At 43.2% G+C, this 19,396-nt stretch overlaps 1 protein-coding gene across 1 annotated transcript in view; it reads left to right on the top strand.

Moving 5' to 3' along the window:
- LOC309545596 (uncharacterized protein) overlaps positions 1 to 19,396 on the top strand; it is a gene marked incomplete at its 3' end in the record, with an annotated part of 151,007 nt that overhangs the window by 49,930 nt on the left and 81,681 nt on the right. Inside the window, exons 3-5 of the mRNA XM_082244831.1 lie at positions 2,308 to 2,383; positions 6,654 to 6,734; positions 7,036 to 7,116. Coding sequence (XP_082100957.1) covers positions 2,308 to 2,383; positions 6,654 to 6,734; positions 7,036 to 7,116 — 238 coding nt within the window. The remainder of the gene's footprint in view (positions 1 to 2,307; positions 2,384 to 6,653; positions 6,735 to 7,035; positions 7,117 to 19,396) is intronic.

Here is a 19,396-nt window from a genome sequence, read left to right as displayed (position 1 = left end):
TCTCCTGTGTCCGCAGCTATAGCCAATATCCTGGACATTTTTACAATCAACGCTTGAGGTTGGTCTGGCCTATAACTCCATTAAAGTACAGGTCTCTGCCTTTATCCTATTTTTCAGGCTGCAGATGGGTGGAATCGCCATTGAACAAATGCATCATGCAGGCTGTTAAAACATATACCACTACCAAGGAAATTCTTGTTCCCTTCATGGGATTTAGGTTTGGCTCTGAAAGCACTAGTACAGGCATCCTTTGCTTCAATAGCTTCATTTCCATTGGAGTTCCTAATGGTAAAACTAGTTCCTCTGTCAGCAGTTGCTTCAGACAGATGTTGGAGATTGCAGCATTTTCCTGCAAAGATCCCTTTTTTGTCTTTTTACTAAAAAAAATAGTAATACTACATCTATCTCCAAGTGGTTTCCAGTTTCCAGGAAAACCTAGGGGCAGTCTCTCCAAGCATTCACATGGAGTCACTGAGTACACAGTAGGAAGACTTCAGGTCCTGACACAAGTTGCTAACAGTGTACATGCAAAGGTCAGACATGAGGAAAGTGGACAATCTTTTCATTTCGCCGTCAGGTTAATGAGTCATCTTCTATTGGTTTACCAGTTTTGATTAGATTGGCATGCAGGAAGTAGGCCTTTCTATGCAGGAACAGGGCCAAGCTTCTTCAACTGGAGGAGCCTTTTGGGGCAGTTATGCCAGGATTTCAGTGAAGGATATGAGAGATGGCTAGCAAAGTTTGGGACGAGACATATAAAATATTTTTGTCTTTGGCAGCTTTTCTTTGATTGTCAGTGTTTCTTTTCATGTGTTCTCTCCAGCCCATTTATTCAACCAATCCCATTGTATGCTGACGTTAGGTAGGGCCAGGAATATTGAAAATGGTTATCAAATACTTACCGTAGTTTTCTTTTCCTGGCCTATCCTCACGTGAGCACAGTACTCCCTCCTAGTGGCCTATCACAGGCTAGGTTATCAAACACTTCAGTGGGGGAGTCTTCTATTTAGCTAGGAAGAGGTGGTCCTGTGGGCTCCAGAGGAGGAGTTGAAGAGATAAGTTTTTTGGATCTTACATTGGAAGATTATAATCGTTTCTGCCACCATCCCGACAAACTTGTTTGTGGTTTGTGGTGCCTCAAGTCAAGTATGGGATTTTATGGGCAGGAGTACAGGAGAATAAGCAAAAGTAGTATAATATACAAAATTTATTGCGAATTAGCAATATATATACAACAATTAAATGGTGACTTTAATGGGTAAAGTCCCATTGTGCAGTGAAGGAGAAGAAATAAAGTGTGTTTGCATGTGGCAATAAGTGACTTAAAAGTGGGTTATATGTGGTCTTGCTCTGCTGTTCCTCATGTCAAAAGACCGGGATGAGTGCAGAGGAGGTGCCAGATCGGTGATCACCGATCTGGCACCTCCTCTGCACTCATCCCGGTCTTTTGACATGAGGAACAGCAGAGCAAGACCACATATAACCCACTTTTAAGTCACTTATTGCCACATGCAAACACACTTTATTTCTTCTCCTTCACTGCACAATGGGACTTTACCCATTAAAGTCACCATTTAATTGTTGTATATATATTGCTAATTCGCAATAAATTTTGTATATTATACTACTTTTGCTTATTCTCCTGTACTCCTGCCCATAAAATCCCATACTTGACCAGAGGAGGAGTTAACCCATTATGTGCTTACATGAGGGTAGGCCAGGAAAGGACAATTACTGTAAGTATTTGACAAAAATTTTCCGTAATATATATACCACAAATTGTAAACTATATACCTTTCCCACAGACTAAATAATATACATTGGTTTGTTTTTGTTTTTTTTTTCACCAAAGGAATGTAGCAGAATACATTTTGGACCAAATGTATTTATCAAGATTGTTAATTTGCAAAGTTTGATAAAAGAAACTAAGAAAATATATATATATTTTTTTTTCAATTGTAGGTCTTTTTTTCTTTATATAATAGAAAGTAAAAAAACAGTGGTGATTAAATTCCACCAAAAGAAAGCTCTAGCTGTATCAAAAAACAATATAAAATGAATTTGGGTGTTTTGTCCTTCATAGCGTGACAGCACTGAAAACTGAAAAATTGCCTAGATTGAAAGGGGGTGAAACGGTCCAGTCTGCAAGTGGTTAAGTTAACTGTATGCTAGAAGTGGCTATATGATTTTAGTTTTAATATGCTTGAAAATAATGCTAAGGAGAGTGCACAAATGGATATGTAAAAAATTTCTGTGTTTACTATGGTTATTGCAGGTCATTTTAAACTCCCTTTTTTCTCATTCCAGATGATGCTTTTAGATTCATCTTCTTCCCCTAATAGAAGTTACCAAGTACTGGTGAACTGCCTAACATCTATGCCTGGTAAGGAAAGGGTTCCAAGTAAATCTAGATTGTGGAAACCAATATAGGCTGTGGTGCAGCACTCTGAAATCTTTTTTTTTTTTATGTCAATCATTTTTATTGTAGTTTAAAAGCAGTATACAGAAATATATACTTAAACAATCAAAATCAGAAAATTAGCAATATCAAGATGCAATTTCAATATATTCAGCATCTAGGCTTCACAGAAAAAACATAAAAACAATGTCATATGGCAATACGCATCAAATAACATTATAATAAATTGGTGATCACCAATAGTATCCAAATGTCGGAACTGTATAGAAATATCAACTGAGACCGGTCTCTGTGTCTCACATCAGACGGTCCTGATCATATAACAGATTCAATAACCAAAAGTAAAAGAAAGAGAAAGAAAAAGAATAGAAAGAGATATAGGAGAGTAAGATAAAATATATCCCCTTAGTCCGAGGCGCTCTAACAGTATGACTCAGCGTTCAGGGAGCCTGAAGATATGTAACCCAGGGATTCCACACTTTCTCAAACCTGGCTTGTCTATCTCTGCGAATACTGGTCAGTTTTTCATTGATCATAATCCAGGATACTTTATGTTTAATCATCGTAACATTGAGCACCGGTGATTTCCATGCACGTGCTATGGTTATTTTAGCAGCTAGGAGAATAAAGAATATGAAGGTACCTAGATGCCTGGGGATCTCCTCCGACAGGTTGGCAAACAGCACCATCTTGGCAGCTCTGGGATCATTCTGCCCCATCACCGAATGGATCAGGTTGAACATCCTGATCCAGAAACGCCGGACCTTCGGACAGGACCACCAGATATGGTACATACAGTGGGTACGAAAAGTATTCAGACCCCTTTAAATTTTTCACTCTTTGTTATATTGCAGCCATTTGCTAAAATCATTTAGGTTCATTCTTCTTCCTCATGAATGTACACATAGCACCCCATACTGACAGAAAAACACAGAATTGTTGACATTGTTGCAGATTTATTAAAAAAGAAAAACTGAAATATCACATGGTCCTAAGTATTCAGACCCTTTGCTCAGTATTTAGTAGAAGCCCCCTTTTGATCTAATACAGCCAGGAGTCTTTTTGGGAAAGATGCAACAAGTCTTTTACACTTGGATTTGGGGATCCTCTGCCATTCCTCCTTGCAGATCCTCTCCAGTTCTGTCAGGTTGGATGGTAAACGTTAATGGACAGCCATTTTTAGGTCTCTCCAGAGATGCTCAATTGGGTTTAAGTCAGGGCTCTGGCTGGGCCATTCAAGAACAGTCATGGAGTTGTTGTGAAGCCACTCCTTCATTATTTTAGCTGTGTGCTTAGGGTCATTGTCTTGTTGGAAGGTAAACCTTCGGCCCAGTCTGAGGTCCAGAGCACTCTGGAGAAGGTTTTTGTCTAGGATATCCCTGTACTTGGCCGCATTCATCTTTCCCTCAATTGCAACCAGTCGTCCTGTCCCTGCAGCTGAATAACACCCCCACAGCATGATGCTGCCACCACCATGCTTCACTGTTGGGACTGTATTGGACAGGTGATGAGAAGTGTCTGGTTTTCTCCACACATACCGCTTACAATTAAGGCCAAAAAGTTCTATTTTGGTCTCATCAGACCAGAGAATCTTATTTCTCACCATCTTGGAGTCCTTCAGGTGTTTTTTAGCAAACTCCCTGCGGGCTTTCATGTGTCTTACACTGAGGAGAGGCTTTCGTCGGGCCACTCTGCCATAAAGCCCCGACTGGTGGAGGGCTGCAGTGATGGTTGACTTTCTACAACTTTCTCCCATCTCCTGACTGCATCTCTGGAGCTCAGCCACAGGGATCTTTGGGTTCTTTTTTACCTCTCTCACCAAGGCTCTTCTCCCCCGATAGCTCAGTTTGGCCAGCTCTAGGAAGGGTTCTGGTCGTCCCAAACGTCTTCCATTTGAGGATTATGGAGGCCACTGTGCTCTTAGGAACCTTAAGTGCAGCAGAAATCTTTTGTAACCTTGGCCAGATCTGTGCCTTGCCACAATTCTGTCTCTGAGCTCTTCAGGCAGTTCCTTTGACCTCATGATTCTCATTTGCTCTGACATGCATTGTGATCTGGAAGGTCTTATATAGACAGGTGTGTGGCTTTCCTAATCAAGTCCAATCAGTATAATCACACAGCTGGACTCAAATGAAGGTGTAGAACCATCTCAAGGATGATCAGAAGAAATGGAAAGCACCTGAGTTAAATATATGAGTGTCACAGCAAAGGGTCTGAATACTTAGGACCATGTGATATTTCAGTTTTTCTTTTTTAATAAATCCTGCAACAATGTCAACAATTCTGTGTTTTTCCGTCAATATGGGGAGCTGTGTGTACATTCATGAGGAAGAAGAATGAACTTAAATGATTTTAGCAAATGGCTGCAATATAACAAAGAGTGAAAAATTTAAGGGGGTCTGAATACTTTTCGTACCCACTGTATCACCTTCCTGTCCACATCCCCGAAAGTATAGGGATGAGGTACCAGGATACAGCTTCGCCTATCTTGTTGGGACAAGGTAGCAGCGCGATATCACTTTGTAGTTTGCCTCTACTAAGGAGGTGTTGAGTATACCCCTGTGCACCATAGTCTACCATTTTGTCCACATCTTCTCCTCAATTGTTTCCCCTAGATCTAATTCCCATGCTGTTTGATATGAAGGTTTGTCTCCCTGATTGGTGAACAGGGCGTATAGTTCCGTAATCCCCCATCCGGTTCCGACCCACGCATGCACCTGTTCTTGAACAGGGTCCTAGTGGTTATATCAGCCTGAGTTCTTGTTAGGGTTTGCAGGAAAAGTGTAATTTGGTATAGACGATAAGGTGGCATCTGTAACGTTTCTTTAAAGTAGCTATGTGGCCTTATTCCCTTATTGTTTTTAAAGTGTTCAATTCTGTAAAGACCCTTATTAATCCACCAAGTGAATTGGGAAATCAGCACTCCAAAATTTTAGCAAGAGGCAGACTACCCCGATTTCACAATTTTTACATGTAAGCCAAAAAAAAAATAAAATAAAACTTATAAAAGAAAAAAGACACCTTGTAGAGCATGATGGGATACTTAAAAGAAAATCCCAGGTTTCCTAGTACTTAAAATAATTTGTCTGAGCCAGTTTGGACCAAATTAATTATTTGCATGTTGACAACCTGCTTCTTAGGTTTTAATATACTGGAGTAGCTTGTGCTACACACAGTAAGTAATGCTGTGTTCCAGTAGCAGTAACTTCCCCCCTACTCCTGGATATAGAAAGAGTTGCCCATACTGCATCTCCAACATTCAGGGGAAGCCTTGTACTTTTATCAGCAAATACATAGTTTCCTCTGATTGGCTGTGGTGGAGAGGCAGATGGGTGATATCACAATCTCTACATCAGTCAATCAGAAGAAAAAAATACAAGGCTTCTCCTAAATTGTGGCAATACGTTACAGACAACTGTCTTTATCCAAGCCGGCCCGAACAAAACATGCCAGGACAAAACGAGTCATTTCACAGAAAAATCGATTTTGCTAAAATCACTACACTTATTTCTAGTTGGGACATCCATATTTCAGTATTTGTTTAAGAGACTTCTCTGTATCAGCCTTTTTCAACCAGGGTGCCTTCAGGTTGCTTCAAGGGTGCCTTGGCACAATGCATAAAATAGTCCAAAAATTGAATACAAGGCAGGTCAAGACTACTTTTAAGTTACACAAAGCCACAGGTTTCTATTGTGCACCATTACAACCTTCTAGCTGCTGGTGTCCTAGCAACCTATGATGTCATTGGCTGATAAAGGGGCATTGGGCCCCTCCCTTGCCCCTCTCTATCAGCACTGGGGTTACACTAGCTGTGTAAGAATGAAACTGAGGGAGAAGAGAAACATTGGAATACTAGTCTGTACCAGTGTGCAAAGGTGTGTTTGCTTTGGAAGAATAAATCACCTCTAACATTGGGTGTCCTACATGTGTGGATGTTGCTCCATTATGTAAAGCTATTCGTTCACTTGTTTACATTGGGGTGTCTTGAGATTGCGCATAGTTTTAAAGGGTGCCGTGACTCAAAAAAGGTAGAAAAAACACTGCTCTATATAATTAGAGGTGCATTGAACTTGATGAGCGGTGTGGTCGGAGAGAGCTGGAAATAAAAAGAGGGAAACATTTGCAGCACAGTTGGGCCTCCATGTAATGCTGGTAATACAAGATTGTTGGTGGCAATAAATAGTTTGTGTGTGTTTTTATTTCGACAAATGATGTTTTTCCTCCTCATGTTCAGAATCTGAAGAAAGTGAAAAAGCCTATACCTCCCACACTGTGCTACGCCAAATCAGTAGTAACTCCCCATCAAGCAGTGCCAGTGAGTAAAGCCTTTACATTATTCCACTATCTCTTCAGCTAAAAGAAATCCTTCTAAAATTTCTACACGGCAAATCAATATTTTAGCATTTTTTAAATAGACTTCTCTATACCATTTATAGAGCATTGAATTCAATGAGCTGTGTGGTCACAGAGGGCTGCTAACAAAATGAGGAAACATTTGTAGCCCAGTTGGACTTCCATGAAATGCTGGGAATGCAATCTTGTTGGTGGTAATAAATTAGTTTGTATGTGTTTTAATGCAAACAAATACCATTTTCATCCTGTTTCACCATGTTCAGAATCTGAAGAAAGTGAAATAGCCTATACCTCCCAGACCGTACTACTGCAGATCAGTAGCAGCTCTTCATCAAGCAGTGCCGGTGAGTAAAGCCTTTATTGCACTATAGCTGGAAATATTTATTAAATGGGGATGTATTTGTGTGTAGTGTTGAGCGAACACGGACTGTATTATTCGTGTTCGTACCGAATAATTGGATTTTTTGTACCCGAACACGGACACGGACACTTTACTGTATGTTCGGGTAAAAATCCGTGTTCGGTCGTTTTATTTCCGGGTTTTGCATGCTTTGGCGCTCTTTTCATGGCGGGCTTTCAACAGCCAATCAACAATCGTTTAACTGGTGTGCCTTAAGCCATCCCAGCCATGCCTGCAAATGTCTCAGTAGCTGTGATTGGCCGTCTGAAGCATGTGACCAAGTCTTTATAAGTTCGAGGCAGCCGCAGCGGCGTCATTATGCTGCTTAGATTCAGGGACAGAGCACACATCAACGTGCTGGCTGCTGATTAGGGAAAGATAGGCAGGAAAAAACCATTTGTGTCCGGATAGAATTGAGGGACAGGTCGGAGTGTTTAGGCAGGGCGAGTTGTAGGCATTTTAGGGATAGAGTCTGCTGAATTATAGGGTCAGTGTCTTCTACAAACTACAATCGATATTGCTGTGTGGGGGGTGGGGTGAATCTGCACTCAATCCTGATCTACGATCTCTTCTCAATCCTGTTAGGGACAGAGTCTGCTGAATTTTAGGGAAACTGTGTTCTACAAACTACAATCGATATTGCTGTGTGGTGTGGGATTGGAGATAGGCAGGTGTCAGTGATCCACATCCATTTTTCTGTGTGTGAGCTGCAGTGAACACAATCTTTTTGGGCTGCAGTGAACACAATCTTTTTGGGCTGCAGTGAACACAATCTTTTTGGGCTGCAGTGAACACAATCTTTTTGGGCTGCAGTGAACACAATCTTTTTGGGGTGCAGTGAACAAAATCTTTTTGGGGTGCAGTGAACACAATCCTTTTTGGTGTGCAGTGAACACAATCTTTGTGGGGTGCAGTGAACAAAATCCTTTGTGGGGTGCAGTGAACACAATCTTTTTGGGGTGCAGTGAACAAAATCCTTTTTGGGGTGCAGTGAACAACATCCTTTTTGGGGTGCAGTGAACACAATCTTTTTGGGGTGCAGTGAACAAAATCCTTTGTGGGGTGCAGTGAACACAATCTTTTTGGGGTGGAGTGAACAACATCCTTTTTGGGGTGCAGTGAACAAAATCCTTTTTGGGGTGCAGTGAACAAAATCATTTTTGGGGTGCAGTGAACACAATCTTTTTGGGGTGCAGTGAACACAATCTTTGTGGGGTGCAGTGAACACAATCTTTTTGGGGTGGAGTGAACAACATCCTTTTTGGGGTGCAGTGAACAACATCCTTTTTGGGGTGCAGTGAACACAATCTTTTTGGGGTGCAGTGAACACAATCTTTGTGGGGTACAGTGAACAGAATCTTTGTGGGGTGCAGTGAACACAATCTTTGGGGGGTACAGTGAACACAATCTTTGTGAGGTGCAGTGAACACAATCTTTGTGGGGTGCAGTGAACACAATCATTGTGGGGTGCAGTGAACTCAATCTTTGTGGGGTACAGTGAACACAATCTCATACTTCTGAAGGTTTGAGGGTGCTGCCTGTTCCATACTCCCCCTACTCCTCATCTAGCCTTTTAGGGGTACAAACAATAGTAATTGGGGCCTAGTGTGGTTGTGTACGTGTGATATACATACACTTTTTTGGGATCATATTTTCTATTCCGCTATTTAATCAAAAACCTTTGGGGATCAGTTAAATTGGGGGATAGTCTGTGTTGGTACGTGTGAGAGAGATCCACCTTTCCAAGTTGTTGGGGTTCATCTCATACTTCTGAAGGTTTGAGGGTGCTGCCTGTTCCATACTCCCCCTACTCCTAGCCTTTTAGGGGTACAAACAATAGTAATTGGGGCCTAGTGTGGTTGTGTACGTGTGATATACATACACTTTTTTGGGATCATATTTTCTATTCCGCTATTTAATCAAAAACCTTTGGGGATCAGTTAAATTGGGGGATAGTCTGTGTTGGTACGTGTGAGAGAGATCCACCTTTCCAAGTTGTTGGGGTTCATCTCATACTTCTGAAGGTTTGAGGGTGCTGCCTGTTCCATACTCCCCCTACTCCTAGCCTTTTAGGGGTACAAACAATAGTAATTGGGGCCTAGTGTGGTTGTGTACGTGTGATATACATACACTTTTTTGGGATCATATTTTCTATTCCGCTATTTAATCAAAAACCTTTGGGGATCAGTTAAATTGGGGGATAGTCTGTGTTGGTACGTGTGAGAGAGATCCACCTTTCCAAGTTGTTGGGGTTCATCTCATACTTCTGAAGGTTTGAGGGTGCTGCCTGTTCCATACTCCCCCTACTCCTAGCCTTTTAGGGGTACAAACAATAGTAATTGGGGCCTAGTGTGGTTGTGTACGTGTGATATACATACACTTTTTTGGGATCATATTTTCTATTCCGCTATTTAATCAAAAACCTTTGGGGATCAGTTAAATTGGGGGATAGTCTGTGTTGGTACGTGTGAGAGAGATCCACCTTTCCAAGTTGTTGGGGTTCATCTCATACTTCTGAAGGTTTGAGGGTGCTGCCTGTTCCATACTCCCCCTACTCCTAGCCTTTTAGGGGTACAAACAATAGTAATTGGGGCCTAGTGTGGTTGTGTACGTGTGATATACATACACTTTTTTGGGATCATATTTTCTATTCCGCTATTTAATCAAAAACCTTTGGGGATCAGTTAAATTGGGGGATAGTCTGTGTTGGTACGTGTGAGAGAGATCCACCTTTCCAAGTTGTTGGGGTTCATCTCATACTTCTGAAGGTTTGAGGGTGCTGCCTGTTCCATACTCCCCCTACTCCTAGCCTTTTAGGGGTACAAACAATAGTAATTGGGGCCTAGTGTGGTTGTGTACGTGTGATATACATACACTATTTTGGGATCATATTTTCTATTCCGCTATTTAATCAAAAACCTTTGGGGATCAGTTAAATTGGGGGATAGTCTGTGTTGGTACGTGTGAGAGAGATCCACCTTTCCAAGTTGTTGGGGTTCATCTCATACTTCTGAAGGTTTGAGGGTGCTGCCTGTTCCATACTCCCCCTACTCCTAGCCTTTTAGGGGTACAAACAATAGTAATTGGGGCCTAGTGTGGTTGTGTACGTGTGATATACATACACTTTTTTTGGATCATATTTTCTATTCCGCTATTTAATCAAAAACCTTTGGGGATCAGTTAAATTGGGGGATAGTCTGTGTTGGTACGTGTGAGAGAGATCCACCTTTCCAAGTTGTTGGGGTTCATCTCATACTTCTGAAGGTTTGAGGGTGCTGCCTGTTCCATACCCCCCCTACTCCTCATCTAGCCTTTTAGGGGTACAAACAATAGTAATTGGGGCCTAGTGTGGTTGTGTACGTGTGATATACATACACTTTTTTTGGATCATATTTTCTATTCCGCTATTTAATCAAAAACCTTTGGGGATCAGTTAAATTGGGGGATAGTCTGTGTTGGTACGTGTGAGAGAGATCCACCTTTCCAAGTTGTTGGGGTTCATCTCATACTTCTGAAGGTTTGAGGGTGCTGCCTGTTCCATACTCCCCCTACTCCTCATCTAGCCTTTTAGGGGTACAAACAATAGTAATTGGGGCCCAGTGTGGTTGTGTACGTGTGATATACATACACTTTTTTGGGATCATATTTTCTATTCCGCTATTTAATCAAAAACCTTTGGGGATCAGTTAAATTGGGGGATAGTCTGTGTCGGTACGTGTGAGAGAGATCCACCTTTCCAAGTTGTTGGGGTTCATCTCATACTTCTGAAGGTTTGAGGGTGCTGCCTGTTCCATACCCCCCCTACTCCTCATCTAGCCTTTTAGGGGTACAAACAATAGTAATTGGGGCCTAGTGTGGTTGTGTACGTGCGAGATACATACACTTTTTTTGATCATATTCCCTATTCCGCTATTCAATAAAAACCTTTGAGGATCAATTGAATTGCGGGATAGTCTGTGTCGGTACGTGTGAGAGAGATCCACCTTTCCAAGTTGTTGGGGTTCATCTCATACTTCTGAAGGTTTGAGGGTGCTGCCTGTTCCATACTCCCCCTACTCCTCATCTAGCCTTTTAGGGGTACAAACAATAGTAATTGGGGCCCAGTGTGGTTGTGTACGTGTGATATACATACACTTTTTTTGGATCATATTTTCTATTCCGCTATTTAATCAAAAACCTTTGGGGATCAGTTAAATTGGGGGATAGTCTGTGTCGGTACGTGTGAGAGAGATCCACCTTTCCAAGTTGTTGGGGTTCATCTCATACTTCTGAAGGTTTGAGGGTGCTGCCTGTTCCATACCCCCCCTACTCCTCATCTAGCCTTTTAGGGGTACAAACAATAGTAATTGGGGCCTAGTGTGGTTGTGTACGTGCGAGATACATACACTTTTTTTGATCATATTTCCTATTCCGCTATTCAATAAAAACCTTTGAGGATCAATTGAATTGCGGGATAGTCTGTGTCGGTACGTGTGAGAGAGATCCACCTTTCCAAGTTGTTGGGGTTCATCTCATACTTCTGAAGGTTTGAGGGTGCTGCCTGTTCCATACTCCCCCTACTCCTCATCTAGCCTTTTAGGGGTACAAACAATAGTAATTGGGGCCTAGTGTGGTTGTGTACGTGTGATATACATACACTTTTTTTGGATCATATTTTCTATTCCGCTATTTAATCAAAAACCTTTGGGGATCAGTTAAATTGGGGGATAGTCTGTGTTGGTACGTGTGAGAGAGATCCACCTTTCCAAGTTGTTGGGGTTCATCTCATACTTCTGAAGGTTTGAGGGTGCTGCCTGTTCCATACTCCCCCTACTCCTCATCTAGCCTTTTAGGGGTACAAACAATAGTAATTGGGGCCCAGTGTGGTTGTGTACGTGTGATATACATACACTTTTTTGGGATCATATTTTCTATTCCGCTATTTAATCAAAAACCTTTGGGGATCAGTTAAATTGGGGGATAGTCTGTGTCGGTACGTGTGAGAGAGATCCACCTTTCCAAGTTGTTGGGGTTCATCTCATACTTCTGAAGGTTTGAGGGTGCTGCCTGTTCCATACCCCCCCTACTCCTCATCTAGCCTTTTAGGGGTACAAACAATAGTAATTGGGGCCTAGTGTGGTTGTGTACGTGCGAGATACATACACTTTTTTTGATCATATTTCCTATTCCGCTATTCAATAAAAACCTTTGAGGATCAATTGAATTGCGGGATAGTCTGTGTCGGTACGTGTGAGAGAGATCCACCTTTCCAAGTTGTTGGGGTTCATCTCATACTTCTGAAGGTTTGAGGGTGCTGCCTGTTCCATACTCCCCCCTACTCCTCATCTAGCCTTTTAGGGGTACAAACAATAGTAATTGGGGCCTAGTGTGGTTGTGTACGTGTGATATACATACACTTTTTTTGGATCATATTTTCTATTCCGCTATTTAATCAAAAACCTTTGGGGATCAGTTAAATTGGGGGATAGTCTGTGTTGGTACGTGTGAGAGAGATCCACCTTTCCAAGTTGTTGGGGTTCATCTCATACTTCTGAAGGTTTGAGGGTGCTGCCTGTTCCATACTCCCCCTACTCCTCATCTAGCCTTTTAGGGGTACAAACAATAGTAATTGGGGCCCAGTGTGGTTGTGTACGTGTGATATACATACACTTTTTTGGGATCATATTTTCTATTCCGCTATTTAATCAAAAACCTTTGGGGATCAGTTAAATTGGGGGATAGTCTGTGTCGGTACGTGTGAGAGAGATCCACCTTTCCAAGTTGTTGGGGTTCATCTCATACTTCTGAAGGTTTGAGGGTGCTGCCTGTTCCATACCCCCCCTACTCCTCATCTAGCCTTTTAGGGGTACAAACAATAGTAATTGGGGCCTAGTGTGGTTGTGTACGTGTGATATACATACACTTTTTTTGGATCATATTTTCTATTCCGCTATTTAATCAAAAACCTTTGGGGATCAGTTAAATTGGGGGATAGTCTGTGTCGGTACGTGTGAGAGAGATCCACCTTTCCAAGTTGTTGGGGTTCATCTCATACTTCTGAAGGTTTGAGGGTGCTGCCTGTTCCATACCCCCCCTACTCCTCATCTAGCCTTTTAGGGGTACAAACAATAGTAATTGGGGCCTAGTGTGGTTGTGTACGTGCGAGATACATACACTTTTTTTGATCATATTTCCTATTCCGCTATTCAATAAAAACCTTTGAGGATCAATTGAATTGCGGGATAGTCTGTGTCGGTACGTGTGAGAGAGATCCACCTTTCCAAGTTGTTGGGGTTCATCTCATACTTCTGAAGGTTTGAGGGTGCTGCCTGTTCCATACTCCCCCTACTCCTCATCTAGCCTTTTAGGGGTACAAACAATAGTAATTGGGGCCCAGTGTGGTTGTGTACGTGTGATATACATACACTTTTTTTGGATCATATTTTCTATTCCGCTATTTAATTTAACTGGGCCTCCATGCGAGACCTGTGTGCCTTGTTGCGCTGTTTTGAGTACTCCACCAACATGGCCAGTGGCAATGACGCCGTTCTCAGCTTAACTATCCCACTTCTATGCCTCCTTGAAAAAACAATTCGGGCGATGATGGAAGAGGATGTGGCACAGGATGAGGAGGAGGAGGAGGATGAAGAGGTAACATTTCCAAGGCTTTCAGGGCAGTCATTCGCAAGGGGCTCCGAGGGTGGGTTCCTGCACACGCAAACGCCAGGGACGCAATTGTCCAGCAGGGGCACAGTTCTGGAGGATGAGGAGGATGAGGAGGAGGAGGAGCTGGAGGAGGAGATGGAACCATGTTCACAGCAGGGTGGCACCCAGGCCAGCTCATGGCCATCACTGGTGCGTGGCTGGGGGGATACAGAGGACACGGACGATACACCTCCCACAGAGGACAGCCTTTCGTTGCCTCTGGGCAGCCTGGCACACATGAGCGATTACATGCTGCAGTGTCTCCACAACGACCGCCGAGTTGCCCACATTCTAACTTGTGCTGATTACTGGGTGGCCACGCTGCTGGATCCCCGTTACAAGGACAACGTACCGTCCTTAATTCACTCACTGGAGCGCGATCGCAAGATGCGCGAGTACAAGCGCACGCTGGTAGACGCCATGCTGCTGGCATTCCCATCTGACAGCGGGGCCACAGTGGAAGCACAAGGCAGAGGAGGAGGAGGAGGAGGTCGCCAACGCAACCAGGGCACCGCCAGCACCTCAGAAGGCAGGGTTAGCATGGCCGAAATGTGGAAAAGCTTTGTCAGCACGCCACAACAAACAGCAGCACCAGCAGCTCAGATGGAACGTCTTAGCAGGAGGCAGCATTTTACCAACATGGTGGAGCAGTATGTGTGCACACGCCTACATGTAGTGAATGACGGGTCTGCCCCCTTCAACTTCTGGGTCTCCAAATTGGGCACATGGCTTGAGCTTGCCCTTTACGCCTTGGAGGTGCTGGCGTGCCCTGCAGCCAGTGTATTATCTGAACGGGTATTTAGCACGGCTGGGGGCGTTATAACAGACAAGCGCAGCCGCCTGTCCAGAGACAATGTGGACAAGCTCACGTTCATTAAAATGAACCAGGCATGGATCCCACGGGACTTTTCCGTACCTTATGCAGAATAGCAATGGATACCGACCTTACCCACCCATTGTTCCATTTTTGCTCTTTCTCACTCTTTTGGGGTGTACCCTCATTTAAAATTTTTGAAAAGAAGCAGTGTTGGCTACCTCGTCCTCCTCCTCAGGGCCAGATTAATGTAGGGGCTATTGGAGCTGCAGCTCCAGGCCCCTACCTTTTATATAGGCCCCGGGTTGGCCATATTCACTGTTACCGCTCTTCTGTCACTTGTAAACACAGAAGTCTGGCTTCTATGCTCGCTTCCCCAGGCAGCACCCTCAGAACCTCCCCACACAGCGTGAAGGCCGGACAAGGAGGGACAGTTGGCGATGCATGGATGTGTTTATGGGCTTCAGAGACAGCATCCCATGTTGAATTAGGCATGCATGGCTGCACCCTTCCTCCTCTGGGTGCATGGCAAGGCACGGCCCTTAAGGCCCTTCAAAATCCTCAGCACCAAGCCCATGATGCTGTTAATCCGGCCCTGGTCCTCCTCCACCGCCGCTTCCACCTACACCGCCCATAGGTGTGCGCAGCCTATTGCATTAAGGTGTGCACCCCAAAGTTGAAATACACATGCATGTGTTTGCCAGCAGGGAGAGTAATGTATCGGGGCCATGTACCTGTAGGCAAGGAGAAATAGAGCAGAGCAGGTCCCAGGGAGATCTTTCCCATCTCCTCACTGGCAATGCTATGTGCCCTAGGTGATTAGGGTGTGCCCAGGCACACCCAGCACACCCTGTGCGCACGCCTATGTCACCGCCACATCCACCACCACCTCAACCTCCCTCCTACTCCATATGGGCCTCGTCCTTCAGAGATGAAGAAGAACATTGTTTTATTTTTCTGTTTTTTTTTTGTTGTTTTAAGTTATTTCCCTATCCACATTTGTTTGCAGAGCACTTGCCATGCTCTTAATTACGTTTTGCTGCCATTTGCAGCACTCTAGCCCTTTCCTTTGGTGTTTTAGAGCCATTTTAGTGCCTTAAAGTTCGGGTCCCCATTGACTTCAATGGGGTTCGGTGTCCGGGAAAAGTTCGGTAAAAGTCCGGGACACGGACCCGGACTTTTTTTTAAAGTTCGGCCGAACCCGTCGAACACGGACATCTAGGTGTTCGCTCAACCCTATTTGTGTGCAACAGTGGGCATCATTTATCTAAAATAGAGTACATCTGAATTTCTCTTAGCAGTCGGCTTCCAACTGGCACTTTTGCAGGTTCAACAACAAGTCAAATCTCAAAGTGCAATGCAGACAAGTTTTATTTCAGATATATTGAGGAATTTGACCAAATTTGTACAGCAATTTGTTAAATTAATGGCTCAATCCATCAAAATGATATTCAAGCTGTGAAAACTGATTAACCACTCTACCGCTGAGTACCGTAGTACTACTGCGGCAAAGTGGCTCTTGTAGGTCTGACGACGTAGACCTACGTCGCCAGACTCCTCCCCTGTAGGCGGCGCTCGCGCGCCGCCGGAGGCGTGCTCCCGCTGTTTTCATTCACAGCGGGAGTCGGGCCAGGGGAGGAGCGTTGGCGATCGCCGCTGCTCTGCCCCGATCGTCGGGGAATCGAGTGAGGAGATCCGCCCGCCTGTGTAAACAGAGCGGGCGGATCTCCTAAGTGACAGGGAGTGACAGATCGGAGTGTTCAGCATAGCTGGACATCCGATCTGTCCCTGTCTCACACAGTCACCTCCCCCCACACACGTTAGTAAGCACCAGGCATACATTAACCCCTCCCTCTCCAATAAAATTAACCCCTTCCCTGCCAGTGTCATTTTTACAGTAACAGTGCATATTTATAGCACTGATTACTGCAGTAATGTCACTGGTACCCCCAAAAGTGTCAAAAATGTCAGTCAAGGGTCCGATCTGTCCGCCGCAATGTCGCAGTACTGCAAAAAAAATCGCAGATCGCCGCCATTACTCGTTAAAAAAAAAAACACCAAAAATGACATAAATCTTTCCCTTAGTTAGTAAAAGCAATAACTTTTGCGCAAACCAATCAAAATACGCTTATTGCGATTTTTTTTTACCAAACATGGGTAGCAGAAAACAAATTGGCCAAAAATTTAAAAAAAAATTGGTTTTTACATATTTTTTGGGGGGAATTTCATATAAAAAAATGTTAAAAATATTGTTATTTTTTCAAAATAAACGCTCTTTTTTTGTTTATAGCGCAAAAAGTAAAAATCGCACAGGTGATCAAACACCACCAAAAGAAAGCTCTGTTTGTGGGAAAAAAAGGACGTAAATTTTGTTTGGGTACGGCGTCGCATGACCGCGCAATTGTCAGTTAAATTCGCACAGCGCCGAATCGCAAAAAGTGGCCCAGACGTAAGACAGCAAAATGCTCTAGTGGTAAAGTAGTTAAGTCCCTGGTTTTTTTTTGTTTTTTTTTTTAATATATGTTGGATGTAACCTCTTGCCAAAATGGCAATTTTGGTAAGGGATTATATTTCTGTTGTTAAAGAGGAACTGCAGTCTGCCCACATAATTTGTAATATAAACATCTTTGCCATTCTGATGCTTCCCTCCAACCACTTTACATATTGTTTTATATATTCTGTGATTCTGTACTTGCCAAAAATGCTGCAGAAATCTCCCTCCACTAAGTCTGGCTGCAGCCATTTTAACTGTGGTTAGCTGAAGCTGCTGCCTGTTCACTTCCTGGATTTACAGAGATAGAGACACACAGACACACACACACACACATACATATATACAGGCACACACACACACACACACACACACACACACATATATATATATGTAAAAAGTATTCGGCCCCCTTGAACTTTGCGACCTTTTGCCACTTTTCAGGCTTCAAACATAAAGATATAAAACTGTAATTTTTTGTGAAGAATCGACAACAAGTGGGACACAATCATGAATTGGAACGAAATTTATTGGATATTTTAAACTTTTTTAACAAATAAAAAACTGAAAAATTGGGCATGCAAAATTATTCAGCCCCCTTAAGTTAATACTTTGTAGCGCCACCTTTTGTTGCGATTACAGCTGTAAGTCGCTTGGGGTATGTCTCTATCAGTTTTGCACATCGAGAGACTGCAATTTTTGCCCATTCCTCCTTGCAAAACCGCTCAAGCTCAGTGAGGTGGGATGGAGAGCGTTTGTGAACAGCAGTTTTCAGTTCTTTCCACAGATTCTCGATTGGATTCAGGTCTGGATTTTGACTTGGCCATTCTAACACCTGGATATGTTTATTTGTGAACCATTCCATTGTAGATTTTGCTTTATGTTTTTGATCATTGTCTTGTTGGAAGACAAATCTCCATCCCAGTCTCAGGTCTTTTGCAGACTCTATCAGGTTTTCTTCCAGAATGGTCCTGTATTTGGCTCCATCCATCTTCCCATCAATTTTAACCATCTTCCCTGTCCCTGCTGAAGAAAAGCAGGCCCAAACCATGATGCTTCCACCACCATGTTCGACAGTGGGGATGGTGTGTTCAGGGTGATGAGCTGTGTTGCTTTTACGCCAAACACGTTTTGCATTGTTGCCAAAAAGTTCGATTTTGGTTTCATCTGACCAGAGCACCTTCTTCCACACTTGGTGTGTCTCCCAGGTGGCTTGTGGCAAACTTTAAACAACACTTTTTATGGATATCTTTAAGAAATGGGTTTCTTCTTGCCACTCTTCCATAAAGGCCAGATTTGTGCAGTATACGACTGATTGTTGTCCTATGGACAGAGTCTCCCACCTCAGCTGTAAATCTCTGCAGTTCATCCAGAGTGATCATGGGCCTCTTGGCTGCATCTCTGATCAGTCTCCTCCTTGTATGAGCTGAAAGTTTAGAGGGACGGCCAGGTCTTCGTAGATTTGCAGTGGTCTGATACTCCTTCCATTTCAATATTATCGCTTGCACAGTGCTCCTTGGGATGTTTAAAGCTTGGGAAATCTTTTTGTATCCAAATCCAGCTTTAATCTTCTCCACAACAGTATCTCGGACCTGCCTGGTGCGTTCCTTGTTCTTCATGATGCTCTCTGCGCTTTAAACGGACCTCTGAGACTATCACAGTGCAGGTGCATTTATACGGAGACTTGATTACACACAGGTGGAATCTATTTATCATCATTAGTCATTTAGGTCAACATTGGATCATTCAGAGATCCTCACTGAACTTCTGGAGAGAGTTTGCTGCACTGAAAGTAAAGGGGCTGAATAATTTTGCACACCCAATTTTTTCCTTTTTTTATTTGTTAACAAAGTTTTAAATATCCAATAAATTTCGGTCCACTTCATGATTATGTCCCACTTGTTGTTGATTCTTCACAAAAAATTACAGTTTTATATCTTTATGTTTGAAGCCTGAAATGTGGCAAAAGGTCACAAAGTTCAAGGGGTCCGAATACTTTCGCAAGGCACTGTATATATATATATATATATATATATATAATATATATATGTAGACACACTTACACCACTGCTTGTCTACACATTTTTCCTCTCTTGATGAATACTCATGGATCTCTGCAGTGGCCTGTTATCTCCGCCCTCATCCAGCCCCCTCCAGCTCTTCTTGGCTTTCCTATGACTAATCCCTCCCTCCCTTGCTGGCAAACTCTCATGAGAGTTAGAGAAAGAGCTGTGC

Source organism: Pelophylax lessonae (genome assembly GCF_965119305.1).
Source record: "Pelophylax lessonae genome assembly, chromosome: 1".
Classification (NCBI taxonomy): Eukaryota; Metazoa; Chordata; class Amphibia; order Anura; family Ranidae; genus Pelophylax; species Pelophylax lessonae.
This window is presented reverse-complemented; position numbering and strand designations above follow the sequence as displayed.